This window comes from Chanodichthys erythropterus, chromosome 15 (assembly GCF_024489055.1).
Source record: "Chanodichthys erythropterus isolate Z2021 chromosome 15, ASM2448905v1, whole genome shotgun sequence".
NCBI classification, from domain to species: domain Eukaryota; kingdom Metazoa; phylum Chordata; class Actinopteri; order Cypriniformes; family Xenocyprididae; genus Chanodichthys; species Chanodichthys erythropterus.
In genome coordinates this window covers 38,300,559-38,317,570 of record NC_090235.1, presented here as the reverse complement: position 1 = coordinate 38,317,570, position 17,012 = coordinate 38,300,559, and the positions used below count along the sequence as shown (strand labels likewise).

General features: G+C 39.9%; 1 protein-coding gene across 1 annotated transcript in view; it reads right to left on the bottom strand.

The window, feature by feature from the left end:
- Positions 1 to 10,280: 10,280 nt before the first annotated feature.
- The window catches only part of p3h4 (prolyl 3-hydroxylase family member 4 (inactive)), a 45,099-nt gene continuing 38,367 nt past the window's right edge, over positions 10,281 to 17,012 (bottom strand). Inside the window, exon 7 of the mRNA XM_067412021.1 lies at positions 10,281 to 11,235. Coding sequence (XP_067268122.1) covers positions 11,086 to 11,235 — 150 coding nt within the window. The 3' untranslated portion in view covers positions 10,281 to 11,085. The remainder of the gene's footprint in view (positions 11,236 to 17,012) is intronic.

Here is a 17,012-nt window from a genome sequence, read left to right as displayed (position 1 = left end):
TAGTTAATATTTTTCCTCAGAAATGTTGTTTTTATTGAATCAATTGGTGCTATTATAAGCTTTAGCAGTAATTATAAACAATACCTTATACTTATTTTCCAACATCTTGTGCTTTTCCATTCTCTTTTGCTGAATAATGCTTTATATTCTTTAAATTTCATTAAATTTTTCATGAATATTATTTATATTGCAAATGTAGACAGTTAAAAACAAATCTAATACTGTTCATCATGTATCATAAAACACTGACATAAAACCAAAAACATTGCAGTTCATGAAAATTCAACATTACGCAATCTTATGAGAGGAAGGTTATGAACATGAACCCCCATAATCCTTGAAACTTCACCTTTTTTCTGTATGAAACTTCAAAAAGCATTTTTTTTTTTTTTCAGAGGTGAGACACATGTACACATCACATTTGGTGCACTTCACCCTAACAATACACTTACATCCACTTGCACCTGCCTTTTTGAGACACCATGGTAGGCCAGTGGCAGATCTGGGCCAGTATACTGGTTGTGGTGGCAGATCTCTGATGTTGATTTAATCCATAATACAAATGCCAGTCCTTAACATACGACTAATCAACATTATATCACTAGCATTAATGTTTTTATTGTTATAGCTTAACAGACTGCAGCTAACTTTTGCTAGCTATCTAACCTATTATAATTATGTCATTCCATTATTGCGCAGTGTTGCCATATGGCAACACAGACATTTTCTCGATTTACCAAAACTAATTTCATAACTTTTTTGAGTGGTGAATATGTCATCATACCTTACCTGAGATGATGTTAACATTTTTTTTGTGAATGTGACATGGCGGGTCCTTGTTTATTACTGACGTTTTAATTTGCTTTCAGCAACTACCGACAAGAGACAGCAGTCTGTCAGATATCGCGTCACAGAAAAAAAATTGCATGTCATGTGACTTAACCAAAGCACATCATTGGCTAAACTAAGGTCTTCTCTTACCAACAAAAAAAATAGAAATGTTCTCTTAAAGAGATGGTGGCAAGGAAATGAACACAAAGAGTATGTTGCCATATGGCAACACTATGCGGTAGAGGGATATATATCCAATTTTATCATCTCTACACTGGTTACCCATTAAGTTCCGTATCGATTATAAAGTATTGCTAATGGCCTATAAGGCTCTAAATGTCCTACAATCCTTCACGCTCTTTAAGATCACAAAACTCTGGACTTCTGGATATCTAAGTCCTAAAGGAGGGAGAGCGTTTTCACATTTGGCTCCGAAACTCTGGAATAGCCTTCCTGATGATGTTAGGGGCTCAGACTCGCTCACCCAGTTTAAATCTAGATTAAAGACGCATCTCTTTAGCCAAGCATTCACATAATGCATCTCATACCAGATCAACTGATCACATGACTATCTTTGCTTAATGTTATGAACAGCAGCTACGCTAATTATTCTCAATTTGCTTTTCTGTTTTACCTCGGGACCTGTCTTTCAACCAGACAGCAATATTTAAAATGCATTAAAAGTCAGAAAAAACAAGATGATACATAAAAGATATAAAATACATTAAAAATGAAATAAAAACAGAAAAAGGAATAAAAAAAATAAAAAGATAATACATATAAAATAAAATGCACAAAACAGTTCGGACATAGCACAGTGCTCAAACAGCAAATGCATAGGTAAAAAGATGTGTTTTGAGTCTGGATTTGAATGTGGCTACTGTTGGAGCACATCTGATCTCTTCTGGAAGCTGGTTCCAGTTGCGGCTAGCATAACAGCTAAAAGCAGACTCTCCTTGCTTTGAGTGAACCCTTGGTATTTCTAACTGATGTGATCCTGGCAGCAGCTTTTATGTACGAGCTGCAGCTGTCTTATGGTCTTTTTGGGAAGACCAGTGAGGAGCCCATTACAATAATCGGTAACACTTTAGAATACCGATCCTTCATTAATGAACAAACGAGTAATGCAGTATTAACACTCTAGTAACTACTATTAACTAACAATAAACTCTGATTAATGAATTAGTAAGTAATAGTGCTCAGTTGTAGGTGGTAGTTCACTATTAACTAATCAGTAACTACTGTTTTTTCATTCCTCCCAGAGAACTACTAAGAACTACTATATACAGGTTCATAATTAACATGAATGATGCATGAATGATGCATAATGTTCATTAATGAAGGATCAGTATTCTAAAGTGTTACCCAATAATCCACCCTTCTGGTGATGAAAGCATGAACAAGTTTCTGTAAGTCTTGACTGGAGACAAAGCATCTAATTCTTGAAATATTTTTGAGATGATAATATGCTGATTTAGTTACTGTCTTTACATGGCTACTGAAACTCAGGTCTGACTCCAGAATCACACCAAGATTCCTGACTTGATCTTTAGTTGTTTGACCCCTAGAGTGAAGGTACATGTTCACTTTGAGAACTTCATCTTTGTTTCCAAACGCAATGACTTCAGTTTTGTCTTTGTTTAACTGAAGGAAGTTTAGGCACATCCAATTTTTAATTTCATCAATGCACTGGCACAGGGAGTCAATGGGGCTGTAGTCGTTAGGTGATAGGGCTAGGTAAATCTGGGTGTCATCTGCATAGCTGTGATATGCAATTTGGTTCTTTCTCATTATTTGGCTCAGTGGCAGCATATATAGGTTGAACAGGAGGGGTGCATGTATTGAACATTGAGGGACTCCGCATGTCATGGATGTCCACTCAGACTTATGGTCACCGATACTCACATAATAACTTCTCCCTTCTAAGTATGACCTGAGCCATTTAAGGACCATCCCAGAAAGCCCAACCCAGTTTTCCAGCCTGTCAAGAAGAATGTTGTGATCGACAGTGTCAAATGCAGCACTGAGGCCGAATAGAACAAGCACTGATAATTTACCTGTATCTGTGTTTAGGTGAATATCATTTATTATCTTTATGAGTGCTGTCTCTGTGCTGTGATGCAGTCGGAAACCAGATTGAAAGTTGTAAAAGTATCCATTCAAGCTTAAGAACTTGTTCAGCTGATTAAAAACAACTTTTTCAATGATCTTGCCTATGAAAAGAAGATTTGAGATTGGTCTGTAGTTGCTCAATATGGTGTTATCCAGATTGCTCTTTTTTGTCCCAGAGAGAAGTGAGGCATTTACCACTTCTAGGAGATCTGCTTCTAAACAGTTAAACACGCTTTTGAAAAAAGATGTGGGAAGCGTGTCAAGGGCGCACGTTGATGTTTTAAGGTGCTGTACTGTTTCTTCCAAAATTTTGCCATCAGTTGCTTCGAAAACAGACATAATAGCTACTTTCTGAGGTTATGATCTGATCTGTTTTACCCCAGTGCAGCTCAAGGATGTGCTGATCATCTTTCTGATATTATTCATTTTCTCAGAGAAGAAGGAAGTAAACTCACAGCATTTGCTGTCTGAGAGCATTTCACTGGGAATCTGACTTGGGGGATTTGTTAGTCTCTCTACAGTAGCAAAAAGAGTGCGGGTGTTGTTTAAGTTTCTGTTTATAATATTTGAGAAGAAGGTCTTTCTAGCTTTGCCTAGTTCCACATTGAAAGCATGAAGGATATCTTTATAGATGTTATAGTGGATTTCAAGTTTTGTCTTTCGCCATATGCGCTCAGCTTTTCTGCATTGTCTTTTCATATTTTGCACAGCTGTTGAGTTTCTCCACGGTGCTTTTTGTCTGCCACTTTTCTTACTGACTTTCACAGGAGCAATGTTATCAATAACATTCTGTACTTTTGAGTTAAAAGAATCAAGGAGAAAATCAACAGAGTCTGCAGATATGCTTGGTGTTAAAGATATAGCCTTCATAAACAGTGCACTAGTATTCTCATTTAAGCATCTCTTTTTGACCGAGATAGATCAATATATCAAAGAAAATACAGAAATGATCACATAGCTCTACATCCTTAATGACAATGGATGAAATGTTTAGACCCTTATTAATAATTAAAACGAGAATGTGTCCACGATTGTGAGTAGGTCCATGTACATGCTGAGTCAGATCAAAAGTATTCAAAACTGTTAGGATTTCTTTTGCCATATTGGATTCTGCATTTTCTATGTGGATGTTAAAATCCCCAGTAATAGCAAAACAGTCAAACTCTGAGAACATTTCTGATAACAGTTCTGTAAAGTCCTCCACAAAGGCTAGAGAGTATTTTGGAGGCCTGTAAATAACTATAAGTAGAATGCGAGGAGCACCTTTTAACACAATACCCAGGTATTCAAAAGAAAAGAAATCACCAAATGACACTTGCTTGCATTGATAGACATCTTTAAATAGAGCAGCTACACCTCCACCTCTCCTAACAGCTCTGTAGACACTCATAAAAGTAAAGTTAGGAGGGGCTGTTTCATTCAGGATTGTTGAACTGCAACTGTTTTCAAGCCATGTTTCATTTAGAAGCATAAAATCTAGGTTGTTTGTGGTTATTAAGCCATTGACTAGAAGTGATTTATTTTTTAGTGAACGAATGTTTAAAAGTACTAATGTAACAGTCTTACTTTCTGTCTCTACAGTTATCTTAGTTTGACGTTTAATAGGTAGCAGATTAAATGGGTTTGCCAAACGGTTTGAGAAGGCCTTAGGCTTTCTATCACGTAATAAAACAGAAATAGAGAAGGCAACAGGCACACTGGGGACCCGACACCAGAGGTGTCAAGTAACGAAGTACAAATACTTTGTTACCTTACTTAAGTAGAAATTTCGGGTATCTATACTTTACTGGAGTAATTATTTTTCAGCTTACTTTTTACTTCTACTCCTTACATTTTCACGCAATTATCTGTACTTTCTACTCCTTACATTTTAAAAATAGCCTCGTTACTCTTATTTCATTTCGGCTTGTTTTCATTCCGGCTTTAAAAAAAAGAATAAACTATCCAGATAAATCGTGCCATCCGGATAGAGTGAATTTGATTGTGGTTGGATGAGAAGATAAAACATATAACGTACCATTCTGACACCCTATTGGTTTGTACGTAATCCATCACACCTGCACATCAAATCACGTCACACTCCAGCAAGGAGGACTAAAAGGTGCGTTCACGCGGCCTTGTAATTCCTGTAGTTACGAGATTCGAGCTTGTAAAAAGCGTTCACGTCCTCGTAGAGATCGTAATTACAGCTTGTAAGCTGGTAGTTTTCTGAGATCTCCCACATGTTCCACCTGACCGCTGTAGATTCATTTAGGTGTTGATAGTGGTGTCATGGAAACGCATAATTCCTAGTCCAAGGACCAAAAGGACGTGAACAGCTCCGAATATAACGTCACGTGTTGTCATGTCAAGATTCCGGTAAATACGAGGTGACGTGAACGCAGTAATAGTCAGTGTTGGGGGCATTACTCAAAAAAGATGATTTCTTATAAGTTAGTATTTCTACACTACTGGCTCATTTAGGCTATCAAACGGGTGCTTTCTCTTCGTCCTCTGCAAATTAAGCTAGGTAACGTAATGCTAGTTCGATAGAGAGACGTTTAAATCGTATACCGGTTTTTAAACTTTTTTTTTATTTTTTTAAGCGCGACCCTTTTATTTATGTGACACATAGTCATATACAACCATGTAACTAAACAAGCCAAAACGAATTAATTTAAAACGAAACTTAAGGTAAACCTGCATTGCTCTCATGGTATACCTCTCTCTTTCAGTGAAGTTGCGATGTCACGTTTCCAGTGCTTTGTTGTGTGCGCGTGAGGCGCAGGCGCGATCAAACAGCTGTCTTTAAAGGGGACTTGCCTCGTCGTCATGGCAACGGTTCGTGAACAGGTCAGATTACGTCAGAGTTTGTTGGATGCTCAGACGACCAAACAAACGCCGATTAAAGGTGCCCTAGATTCAAAAATTGAATTTATCTTGGCATAGTTAAATAACAAGAGTTCAGTACATGGAAATGACATACAGTGAGTCTCAAACTCCATTGTTTCCTCCTTCTTATATAAATCTCATTTGTTTAAAAGACCTCCGAAGAACAGGCGAATCTCAACATAACACCCACTGTCACGTAACAGTCGGGGTGCACGCCGCAATATTTGCATATGCCCGCCCATGTTCCCAACATTATGAAAGGCATTAGACAAGGGCAGGCATTAACGTCTGGAGCAGCACAACCGAACCATCAGACTAGGTAAGCAAGCAAGAACAATAGAGAAAAATGGCAGATGGAACAATAATAACTGACATGATTCATGATAACATCATATTTTTAGTGATATTTGTAAACTGTATTTCTAAATGTTTTGTTAGCATGTTGCTAATGTACTGTTAAATGTGGTTAAAGTTACCATCGTTTCTTACTGTATTCACGGAGACAAGAGCCGTCGTTATTTTCATTTTTAAACACTTGCAGTCTGTATAATTCATAAACACAACTTCATTCTTTATAAATCTCTCCAACAGTGTAGCATTAGCTGTTAGCCACAGAGCACAGCCTCAAATTCATTCAGAATGTAAACAATATAACAGTATACAATACTCACATAATCCGACGCATACATGCCGCATGCATGACGAACACTTTGTAAAGATCCATTTGAGGGTGTAAACTTTGTTTATGTACTGTTTAAGGCAAGCGCAAGCTTGGGGGCAGAGAGCATGAGAATTAAAGGGGCAGTAGCATAAATCGGCTCATATTTAATGATGCCCCAAAATAGGTAGTTAAAAAAATTAATAAAAAAAAATCTATGGAGTATTTTGAGCTGAAACTTCACAGACACATTCAGGGGACACCTTAGACTTATATTACATCTTGTAAAAAAACATTCGATGGCACCTTTAAACATGTTCAGTCGGGTAAACAGACTCCGACCAACGCCAACACCTATCCAACAAACTCCAACAGAGAGTTTGCTGGCGTTTGTTGGTGCGGTGTGAACTGAAACAGCTGAAAACAGCTGGCAGGTGTTAATGTCAAGCCCTGATTGTTACTAAGCCTGCCCTGGGTACACCAAAACTACCCGCATTTTTCTTGTCCGTTGCCCTCACAAATTTCTGCAGTTAAGCTTGGATGTACATTTACATTCCAATAAAGGTTATTAATGCCTCTGAATTTTGACTTTTTGCACCATTAGAATACTTATAGGCAACTAGTCATGATATCTTCCACTCCATGAAACCCATGTTAATGGTCAGTAGTACACATATATGGTGCTTTAATGTATTTGCATTGTACTAAAATGCGTTCATTTTCAATGGACATATATGCGGCTGAAACGGGTAGCCTAGTGCATCCCAAATTTTTCAACATTAACATTTTAATATAACATTATGGTCATTATGGCCTTTAGAAAAATGTTTTTTTTGAGGAGGTGGAGTACACAATAGGCCCCTTGTGGCACGGCCTAAGCTTTTGTCCTTAATGGCATTTTTTCCCCTACATTACTTTTACTTTTATACTTTAAGTAGTTTTGAAACCAGTACTTTTATACTTTTACTTGAGTAAAAAGCTTGAGTTGATACTTCAACTTCTACAGAAGTATTTTTAAACCCTAGTATCTATACTTCTACTTGAGTAATGAATGTGAATACTTTTGACACCAGTGCCCGACACACATCACTAAGAGCTGTTATGGGTTGTTTTTGGTTCACCTAGAACAGATGGAGGAGGGTGAGAGCCCTGGCGTTTTGACAGGGGCTGAAGAGCCCTCGCAGGAGGAGGGGGAGGCCGAGCTGGGCCCACAGGCTTTGGTGGTTTCGGGGCTTGGTTTTTTGTTGATATCTGGGGGCTCGCAGCAAAAGAGTGGGAGAGTTTGGTTCCAGCATATACCAGTTCCTCCATTTTCTCTGAGAAGCACAGAAGAGGGGATGCTGGAGAGAGGGATAAGGTGTCCAGTGAGAGGGGCTGTTGCTCTGGTGTTACCAGAGGCTGTAATATGTTGTCCTGGCTTCCCTGGCTGTTTATCTGAAAGTCGTCCTTGGGTGCTGAATCTTGGAGCAGTTCTGACACGTCACTGTCTCTCAGTGAGCTCTGTGGGCAGGGCTCAGTCAGGATTGTGTTCGTGAACACTGATTGTTGTGGCTGCGTGTTGTTATCATTGACCTTGTGGGATGTGTCAGCCGCATGTCCATTCAGGTGCTGAAATGAAGTCCTGTGGTCAGTTCTGTCCAGGTGTGTTTATGCCATTCAGGTTGAGTGAATTTGCACTGCTGAAGGATGATGGAGGGAGAAGTAGATATTGTCCTTTAACACTCTTGAGCCCAGTTTGTTTGGGTGCAGGCCATCATGAGTGAACATTTGTCTCCATAACGGATTGAAGTTGTCAATGAAATTCAGTCCTTTGCAGCCATGTGTTAAGCCCAAGCAACCATGTAAATATATTTGTTCCTCTTGCTGGGAGTGGTCCACTGATGAACAACTAAACTTTTAGTCTTCTAAGCATTTCAAAGAGTTTATTGAAATCCCTTTTAAGGAGTTCTGACTGCTCCTTCCGAATATCATTCTTCCCCACATGGATGATTAGTTGATTTTCAGTTTTATATTTCATCAGAATGCTCTTAAGTTCCCTGTTTATATCAGAAACTGTTGCTTGTGGAAGGCAGCATGTAGTTGTATCCCTGCTGCTAATGTTTCTGATAATAGAATCACCCACTATCAGAGTCCTGGGCTCGGCTGCTCTATGAGCTGAGTGCCGCTGTCTGCTCGAACTTGAGCGGCAGTTAGCATCGGTGTTAGCTGCTGGCTGATTTGATCTGTGTCTGATCATGTTTGGGGATTCCCCACCCACATTCATCATATCTGGAGATTCCTCACCCACATTCATTAACACTTCAAATCTGTTCTACAGATGTATTGGCGGTGGTAGGGAGCTGGTGTTTGAGGTAGAGGATGCTACTGCAATATGTGATACTCATGACAATCTGATGTCTCGAGTGCCTTTGGGTCTTGCTCCCTGTTTGTGCCACCGATTAGTATGTTGATTAGTTTTGGCACTCAGTATGGTCTGTTTAGGGGCATTAGATTCATGGGACTCACCGACTGTGTGCTGAGGACGTCCATGACAATGCTCTGTTGTGTGTTCCTTCTGGTTTGGTAGTCCCGCAAGTCACTTTGTTTTAAGAACTGCAATCCTTTGTAGAAGTCTGTGGCAGTTTGTGCAGCAGGTAGATTCTTCAACCAGAGGAGGCATATTATTTCCTAATCCTTTTGGATGTAGGCAGCTGTGTTTTCCCTTCTCCGGAATGTAAGCTGATGGCTGTCGTCAGTGGGAGGCTGGTTGGATAAAAATTCCCCTTTTTTTTAGCAATTCTTCCAGTTAAAAAGTTTGTTGGTGCCAAGATTTGTCGTTTGAGCACTGTGCTTATTTGCTGTAGTTAAAATTAGGAGATAAAATATAAAAGCAATAGAGCAAAGCGTGGAGCTGTAAGCAAGAGTGTCCGAACAGTAGCGAAGCAGGAAGTGTTTTTTTTTTTTTTTTTGTAATTCAATTAATGTAATTCATTTTTCCAGGAGCTCATTGCTTCTACCTTCAATTAAACTGCTAACAGTGATTGTAAATTAATTGCCTAAATTATTACATTATTTGCTAAATACATTCTTTGAATTGTGATTTTGACATGCATTCTCTGTAAAGCTGCTTTGAAATGATATGTATCGTGAAAAGCGCTATACAAGTAAATGTGAATTGAATTGAAATCACAACCAGGAAAATCACAATTAGAGCCCCAGTTGCTCCTGACATCAGCATGTTCCCCAAATTTTTATTTTGTTTTTAAAGGGACCAGATGCCACTGATGGGTCCTGCTGACTATCTTTCACATGAGTCTCTTCAAACTGTTTTTCTCTGAGAGAGCTGTACCAACACCAGCAAAACATCAAATATACTGGACGTATATTCCACATAAACATGGTCAAATAGGCTCTATAACTGCATTCTGATGGCAGGGCAGTTTTTTCTTTAGTGCATGCCAAAAGAAATGCAAAGACCTTGGAAATGCCAGGTATGTTGAACAAGAAGTGTTTCAGGAAAGGTGTGTAACTGTTCAAGTCTCTGTGTATAGATCAATGTGCCGTTGACCTTCGTTATGCATATTTGGGTTAAGTTGTGTTTTAAATACAATATAATCAAAAAAGTCATTCTGCTATTTCCTCACATTCTTCTAGTTCCCTCCCAGTCTCATTCACCTTGATAGACCCATCAGGGGAGGGTTATTGTCTTCCCTGGTGTGAAACACATCAATATTCATGATCATTCACACCTCCTCACATAAAGCCTTTCTAACACAAAACATGTCTTACAAATTTTAAAACGTTTTATGTGAATGAGTGGGTAGGATGGTTTTCTATTGTTCTATCGTTCACATCGTTTTGAAGCAAAAACTTTAGACTACAAGATCGAGCTCTCAAAATGTTTGCAAAAAAAGTCAAACATTCAGTATGGGCTTTATGGACTTATTTCAATGACTTATATGTACTTATATATAAATATATAAATTTTTTCCACAAACCACCAATTTTTTTTTTCAAAACTACAAAATTTTACATACATACTGCTCACATATTATTGTAGCAGAGTTTGTGCTGAATAGTGTAATCTGACTCTAGCCATAAAAATAAGTAACAGAAATAATGTCAGAGCATGTCAGAACACCTCCAGGGCCCAGAAAACACCTCAGACCCCAGAGGGTTAACCTGCACCTTTGGCATCCATCAATTTTGGGAACAGACTGGCCTGATTTTGCTTAATTATTGGGGGGTCTTGTGTTTGGATGCCTTTTGAGAGAAAGAGCAGTGGTATCTGGAGGTGGTTGTGCATGACACCAAGGGTTAACATACTATTCCCAAGGTTAAAATACCATTCCAAATACAGGCCTATTATTAAGCAGAATTTAGATTGGTGATGTGTTTCCTATTTCAATGAGCTCATCTAAAAAAATAATAATTACAAATATATGTATTTTTTGTTTGTAGATTTATGTGGTAAAAAAAGCCTGCATTGCATTAGAATAATACAAAAGCTTCTGATTAAAAGTAAAGTTCAAATGTATGCATTACAATTCATCTCCAGTAAAAGAGGGAAAGACTGCCAGACGAAGACTGCCCTAGGGTAACAGTACAAATAATAATATATGATGTGGTGTATTTTATTCAGCTGGTTCTCCTGTATCTCCTTTAGTTTTGGGTTCCTGCCACCATTCAGCCAGGAAAGTCTCCTCATAGTCCCCTATTCCCTCAAACTCTTCATCAGGTGGATTTGACGGAGTTGATGATGCTTCCTCTGAACTCACAGTATCCTGTTAACAAAAAACACAGTATTATAGTGTGTTAACAAACACAGTATTATAGTGTTGAGGTGCTATATACATTAAACATATTATTATTATTATGATGATGTGAATGTTCAGATGACCAACAAGAAAGTTAGTGTTTTCCATGCTGTCCTGGGGTGCATTTCCCGAAGCCAACTATGGTCGCAAATTCTGTTTCTGAGAGATGATAGAAGATCATTACTGAGGTCCAACTAAAGATATACTTAAGTATATTTGATTGTGCTAAAGTGGAACTACTGCAAGTATACTTTAGGTACACTTTAAATATCTTGCATTCAAATTATACAATGATCATACTATCCTTACTGATAGTGGTATTAAACACATTTTAAGGCCAATTCACACCGCATCGACAACAGCCAACAAACGCCAACAAACTCGTCTGTTGGAGTTTGTTAGAATCAGTGAGATACCCCTGTTGGTGTCTGTTGGCATCTGTTGGTGTCTGTTGGCATCTGTTGGCATTGGTCGGAGTCGGATTTCACCCGACTGAACATGTTTGTCGGGTCGTGGAATGTCTGAACAGTGTGAACAGTTTTCCAACAAACGGCAACCAACTCTGATGTAATCTGACCTCTTCATGAACTGTTGCCATGACGAGGCAAATCCCCAGCAAAGACAACTGTTTGATCGCGCCCACGCCTCACGTACACACAACAAAGAGGAAACGTGACATTGCAGCTTGTTTGTTATAAAAAATAAAATACAGTTAAAAACAAAACAAAAAAACAACAACATATAAGTTAAATATTCCATAGTGCAATCCGTGCCATTCAGCAAGAGCACTGCTCGACTTCACTGAAAGAGAGAGTAATAACCACCATGAGAGCAACGCAGGTTTACCTTCAGTTTCGTTTTAAATTAATTCATTTTGGCTTGTTTAGCTACATGGTTGTATAGGCCTATGGGTCACATAAATAAAAAGGCGCTAAAAAAAAGTTTAAAAACCAGTGTATACCAACTGCAACACAATAGGTTGCGATCAGATTGATCAGGTATTTTTGTTTTGCCTCAATACTTTAATAAAAAGAAAATGTATATGATACTATATTATTAATATAATAAACTTGCCTGACAATATTGTTAACATGGTTACACATGTATAGTTGTGGAATTTTCCAAGTCAGACGTCACTCATTTGTTGGTGTTTGTTGGGGCAGTGTGAACATGACAGTTTTTTTCTCATAGAATTCTAAATCCAACGGCTAACTTGTTCGTTGGTGTTTGTCGGTGCGGTGTGAATTGGCCTTTAGGCTTAATATTAATAAATATGCATTGTGCATTGAGCAATAAAGAAGAACTCATAATAAAATTTAATTAGAATATTTATCTCAGTAAATATAATAATGGGTAGGTAGTATGAAATGAATGTAGGCTTATTTTAAATACATTTAGGTAGGGTTTTTTTTCCACTAGGGCAGACTCTGCATCCACTGCCTTTGACATGTTTTCTCACCATCACGCACACCTAACTCAGAAATTCTTAAGTTCAGAAATTCAAAGTTACCCAAATTCATAATTATGAGTTGTGCTGATGTTCATGTGATTTTAAACTAATAAATACATTCTTTCTGACACTGCTGAAGCTAAACCTTTACCCCCATTGGCCTGCCCCAACGTCCTACCATTGATTGAACCTGAAGTTGACACATATAGAGCACAATAATTTTGAATGTTTTGAACACTCCATGAAGCCAGTGCCATCACACTCACCAATAATCGGTTTTGCTGTACTTTTGCTAAACAACCAAACTTGCTAGAATGCACACTATTGGGAATCTTTGTTGCAGATTTTGGCACATTTGTCAGAAGGAAACTTTTACAGTTTAGAAACTCATTGTAGCTAAAGACACAAGTTTCACCATGTATTTTAAATCTGAGAAAGATGAAATTATATTTAGATGATGCTATATAATTTTTTAGATGAGACTTTCGTCTGCAAACCAAAAAAAAACGTGAGGTATGAACCTAGTTTGTTTCTGCTACGAGGTGCTGTAAAGGCAATTTTCAAACCCAACTTCTGCCTACAGCTCAAATGTAACAATGAGCAATTTGCAAATAAAAGTAGTTTTTATAATTATGACCTTTACCTAATATCAGGTAGACTATTGTTTAATTCAATTCAAATTTATTTCTATAGCACTTTTCACAATTTTGCATGGTTGCAAAGCAGATATACATCGTTACAAAAGTAAATATTTGTAATTATGACAAATAATAAAAAAACAAAAACAAAAACATATTGTCAGTTTGTGTGGGACAACGGGTCTTTGCAGGCCTGCTGTCAAGCAAAACTGGGTTTGCCCAAAAAAATAATAATCCCCCCCCAAAAAATGGCAATACTTGCAGAGATGTAAAGTGTAAAGTGATGTTTATTTACAGAAGTAACAAACAAAAATCAAATAACAAAAACTGTACAAAAGAAAGAAAAAAAAAGTGAGTATATACATTTTCACAACACCACATAAATATATACACCCAAAGTACAAAAAATATATATAGAAACAAAATCTAGTCAAAACAACAAATACAAAAGTAGACATAAATAATAATAAACACAAAATAGTAATGCCACATTTCCATTATCCCCCCAAATTAACAAGACAATGGACGAACCGACTTCCGGTTGCTTCGCACCGACGCGTCCACACATAGTGATTCCGGCACTATTTATCCAGCCGCTGGGTGACGCACGAGTTCGGCCAACTGATGGTGGAGAAGCAATGCAAAAGAAGCCAGCAACACAGATGCTGACAAACACGGAACACAGCTTTGTATTAACACGACATCATAACAAAAAACAGAAACATAGAGATAGAAACGAAAGACAACTCCGATATGTATGCATGTTTTTATGCGCAGCGTAGATTCTGACGGGGATGAAAATGGAGTGGATATGTTTGCGTGTATGAAGAAGACCAGCATACTAATGGCGCGCGTGTGCACCCACAACGCCTCAGCAGGGAACGGAGAATGAGGTAAGTAGGGGCTGAGTGTGTGTGTGTGTGTGTGCTGTGCTGTGCTAACCAACAGGGACAGGTCACTCTGTCACATCACCTCCCCCCTCTCCAGGCCGCAAACTGACCAGATTTCGGGACAGGTAGTCGGCAATTTTTTGGGGGGTCCAGATCGATGTCTCGCCTTAAACTGGTAGGGTTGCAGGGAGAGGTACCACCTAGTCACCCAGGAGTTGTGGTCCTTCATGGTGTGGATCCACGTCAGGACTCAGTGATCTGTCTCCAGGGTAACCTCCCTTCCTAGCAGGTAGGACCTGAGGCTCTACAAGGCCCCCTTGATTTCCAGACCTTCCTTCTCCACTGTAGAGTATCGGTTTTCTCTGGGTAGCAGTTTCCTGCTCAGGAACGCTATGGGCCTCTCTTCGCCCATATCTCCTTGGGCCAGGACTGCTCCAATCCCCACAGCCGAAGCATCTACCTGAACAATGAACGCCTTTGTGAAGTCAGGACTTATGAGGACCGGGCCAGGACACATCTGCCTCTTTAGGGTGTTGAAGGCCATTTTACATTCCTCAGTCCAGACAATCGGGTTCTTTGCGTTCTTACAGAGTAGGTTGGTCAATGGGTTGGTGGTGGTAGAGAAGTTGGGGATGAACCGTCGATACCACTCCACCATTCTAAGAAGGATCTGACCTCCTTTTTTGTCCTTGGTCTTGGGCTGCGTCGAACAGCTTCTACCTTGTCCAATTGAGGCTTTACCTCTCCGTTTCCCAGGTGGTAACCAAGGTAGTTGGTCTCAGACTTTGCCCATTCACATTTTGCCACATTTAAAGTCAGACCAGCCTCCTGGATCTTGCTCAGGGTTTCTCTGAGGTGTATAAGATGGTCCTCCCAAGTTGCACTGTATATGACGTCATCCAGATATGCAGCTGACCACTCTTCACAGCCTCTGAGGACTTGGTCCATTAGTCGCTGGAACACTGCAGGTGCTCCATGCAGCCCGAATAGTAGAACGGTGAACTGGTATAGTCCCAGTGGGGTCCGGAACGCTGTGTAGGGTCTTGACGCCTACTCCAGGGGGACTTGCCAGTATCCTTTACATAAGTCCAATGTTGTAATGTACCTGGCTTGGCCGATACAATACATTCAGCTCCAATGCATGGCATTGGATAGGCATCAAACCTTGACTGAGCATTCAGCTTTAGAAAGTCAATGCAGATACGTAATGTATCATCCTTCTTTGGGACGATAACTATTGGGCTGCTCCACTCGCTCTTAGAGGGCTCAATAAATCCCAACTCCAGCATCGTCCCAATCTCTGCTTTTAGAGGTGCCACCAGCCGCTCAGAAACACTATATGGTCGCTGTCGTGAAGGGTTCTGATCAAGCAGGTGGATCTGGTGTTGTACCAGTTTGGTCCACCCAGGCCTCTGACGGAACAACGAGGTATCGACCTAGAAGGTGGTGCAGCTCTGCCTGTTTATCCTCTCCCAGATGATGGAGATCAACCTTTGCTGGCTCTCTCACCTTTGGCTCAGGCTGTTCATCCTCTTGATCATCCTCCACCTCACGAATCAGCAGCGATGTTTCTGGCTTGCTGGGTGGTTCTTTCCACTCCTTCAGGAGGTTGATGTGATAAGTTTGTACAGTCTTGCCCTTGTCAGGGTGATGGATTTCATACGTCACTGGTCCCATCTTACGAACTACACTGTATGGGCCTTGCCATTTCATCAGTAGTTTGTTCGTCGACGTCGGGAGCAGTAACAAAACATTTTGTCCAGGTTGCAATTCTCGGGTTCTGGCGTGTTGGTCGTACCATGTCTTCTGTGCCTTTTGTGCCTGCCGGAGGTTTTCTCTCTCATCTCAAGGACGTACTGGACAATGCCCTTCTCCGACTTCGTCACATTTCCAGACGAAGCGGTCTCCCAACTTTTACGTAGGAGATCCAGCGGCCCTTGAACCCGCCATCAATACAAGAGCTCGAATGGAGAGAAGCCCGTCGATGCTTGTGGTACCTCCCTGTAGGTGAACAGCAAGAATGGTAGCCATTTGTCCCAGTCCCTTCCAGTGTCTGACACAAACTTGCAAAGCATGTTCTTGAGCGTCTTGATAAAATGCTCCACCAGCCCGTCGGTCTGTGGATGGTATGGACTAGTCTTTATGGCGGTGATGCCCAATTGCTGGTGCAGTAACTTCATCAGCCGTGATGTAAAGTTAGTCCCTTGATCTGTGAGGACCTCCTCGGGTATTCCCACTCTGGAAAACAGCTGGACGAGAGCACTGATGACCTTTGGTGTAGTGATGGAACGAAGAGGGAAAGCCTCAGGATACCTTGTCGCGTAGTCACTGACGACCAGGATATATTGGTGCCCTGCACTGCTTCTTTCCAGCAGTCCCACAATGTCCATGGCGAAGCGCTGAAAAGATATCACAGGCAGAGGATGTAACGGTGCACTATCTCATTGGCGCACAGCACTGGTCTTTTGACATGTATGGCTCGTGTCATTACCGGACAAGCAACATTGAAAGCATTAGAGATGGACACACAAGTTTCGACAGAATGCAATAATTCAGTGAGAACTGGTAAGTCTCTTCCCAAAATCATATCACAGGTAAGTCATCTACAATTGCCACATTCAACAGGTAAGTTTGGTTTTGCACACAAACATTAACTTCTGTTTGGGGGTACTGCTTGACATCCCTGTGAACACATTGTACATTGACCAAATTATCAAATGGAACATGTGACATATGACTCTTTTTTAGCAGTGACAAGGAGCTTCC